This window comes from Stegastes partitus, unplaced genomic scaffold, assembly GCF_000690725.1.
Source record: "Stegastes partitus isolate 25-593 unplaced genomic scaffold, Stegastes_partitus-1.0.2 Scaffold71, whole genome shotgun sequence".
Lineage (NCBI taxonomy): Eukaryota > Metazoa > Chordata > Actinopteri > Pomacentridae > Stegastes > Stegastes partitus.
This window is the reverse complement of record NW_007577802.1, coordinates 558,011-560,080: the sequence shown is the minus strand read 5'-3', so window position 1 is coordinate 560,080 and position 2,070 is coordinate 558,011. Positions and strand designations below refer to the sequence as shown.

Here is a 2,070-nt window from a genome sequence, read left to right as displayed (position 1 = left end):
TGATTTCTGGAAAATGTAGAGATAAATGAACTTGTAATGTACAAAGATATAGTGTGACATGAGGCTACCCAGTGAAGTTTGGGTTAATAAATTTCAATTTGAATTTAATTTGTACTTGATGTGGTCCCAAAAAAAGGGCATTAGATTGTGTTAAACTAAGTAATAAATAGATGTACTGAGAGAATTTGGTTTGAAAATGAGTTTGAAGAACCTTTGCATATCTGCTTAAAGCTACTTTCCCTGTTGTCCAAACTGTGAATGGAAACTAATAAGAAGAAAAAATGGCTCAAACACAGCAGCAGTTTAGTTTAGGACAGTTTTATTTGGTGCAAAGAGAGTTTAGTAGCAGGAGTCAGTGATGCGCCTCATGCTCATCATCCTCATGCCGCTCATGCCCATGTTCATGAAGCTCCTGTACTCGCCGGGCCTCATGTACATCATCCTGCCTCTGTAGTGGGGCTGCTCGTACATCAGCCAGTGGCCGTCCATCACGTTGCAGGACATGCAGTTGGACATGCGGTGACGGTCCATGATGTTGTCGCAGTCGTCCATCAGCTCAGACATCTGGCCGCTGAAGTTCTCCCTCTCGTAGATCCTCATCCTGTAGGATCCCCTGTGCTGAGGAGCAGAAGGCGAGGCAGAGGTTTAACTCACAGCATTTTTACACATGCCACCTACAGCGCGTCCAACCAGCCCTGAGATCTTACCATGGGGATCATGCGGCAGGACCTGATGCCACTGCTCATTCCCAGCATGCTCATGTAGTCGGAGTACTCGCCCCTCCTCATGAAGAACTGGTTGCCCATGAAGTTGGTGCGGTCGTAGACCATGAAGCAGCCTCTCTCCACCCTGCAGGAGTGACACCTGCTCAGGTAGGAGGACATGTCAGCGCAGTCGCTCATGCACTCATAGGAGCGACCCTGGAAGTTCCTGTCCTCGTAGAAGACGATCTGAGGAAGACAGACTTCAGTTAGCGCATGTAAGAGATTTAAAGCTGCACCTTTTTGCTGGTGTTTTTTTTTTTATTATTATTTTGCAGAAGCTGACTTTCAAGTGCAGCTTTAAACTTGGAATAAGTGATTTTTGGTCACTTGGGTTCAACATTTTTGTTAGCAGATAGTTGCCTATTTACACATCCAGCAGCAGATATGAAGCAACATTCACATTTATTTGACGTCGAGTTTCAGGCCAATCAAATCGAACAACACTTTTTGCTCTGTTTTTGGTCTCCACCAACTTGAGAAGGAAGCATTTGGCTTTTTAGCTGCTAAATGTTTGACTATCATCACCAGCTAGATGCTAACTTTGTCAGTATACTGTTTGGAGCTGGGCTGACAGCATTTTAGAAGTTTTTTTTTTTACTGAGAACAGCTGCCTGCGATAGCGAATGAACCAAAACTGTGACGTCGCTGACTTTGAAGTCAAGAAATGAGCCACAAGCTTTTACACTTTACATCAGCATGGCTCGTTATGTATCAGTACATAACAGCTGCATGTTATAATTTCAGGATTTTGGTGTCGGTAACAGCTCCAAGAGCCAAAGTGCACAAGCATGAAGGAATTGAAGACTCACCCTGCTCATCATGTTCATTCCAGAACTCATTTTGCTGGTTGGTGGAGTGCTGCTGCTGCTGGAGCTGCTGAAGCTGCTGCTGTTCTTGCTCTTGCACTGAACTGTGCTCTACCTGGTTTAACCCTTTCCTTTTATACCTGACCCACAGACTGGCCCTTTGTCCAAACCCCCTGAGCCAGCAGCAGCGTCATAGAAATGCACAGAATATGGTGGTGGTGGTGGGGATTGTCTACATTTTCAGGGGCCAGTGAGCTCAGAAATCCTTTCAGCCGCTGCTTCTCGCACAGTGCAGGGGTCACAGAAAGGGTTAACAATCGGAGGTCACACCTTGACACTGTTTATTCAACGTTTTGTGGGCAACAACGTATTTTTTCTGTTGTGTTTTCTTTTTTTGTTCCTGACGTTGCATCTTTAGCATGTTGTAGCGCATGTGGAAAGAGTCTGTAGATTCATGAAAATGCCCAGTGGCAGAGCTTAGCTGTAAAAACACAGTAATA

The 2,070-nt window shown here is 45.0% G+C and overlaps 1 protein-coding gene across 1 annotated transcript; it reads right to left on the bottom strand.

Moving 5' to 3' along the window:
- Window positions 1–339: 339 nt before the first annotated feature.
- Window positions 340–1,591, bottom strand: LOC103353433 (gamma-crystallin M2-like). Its single transcript, XM_008276418.1, has 3 exons — window positions 1,574–1,591; window positions 708–950; window positions 340–618 (listed from the first exon to the last, which is right to left on the bottom strand). The coding sequence occupies exons 1-3, from the start codon at window positions 1,589–1,591 to the stop codon at window positions 340–342; spliced, it is 540 nt and encodes a 179-aa protein (XP_008274640.1).
- Between the last annotated feature and the right edge of the window lie 479 nt (window positions 1,592–2,070).

What these genes read in the sequence shown, in the direction of transcription:
- LOC103353433 (XM_008276418.1), bottom strand. An exon ending in CCTGCCGCATGATCCCCATG is followed by an intron (nt 619 to 707) that starts GTAAGATCTCAG and finishes TCTGCTCCTCAG; the next exon opens with CACAGGGGATCCTACAGGAT.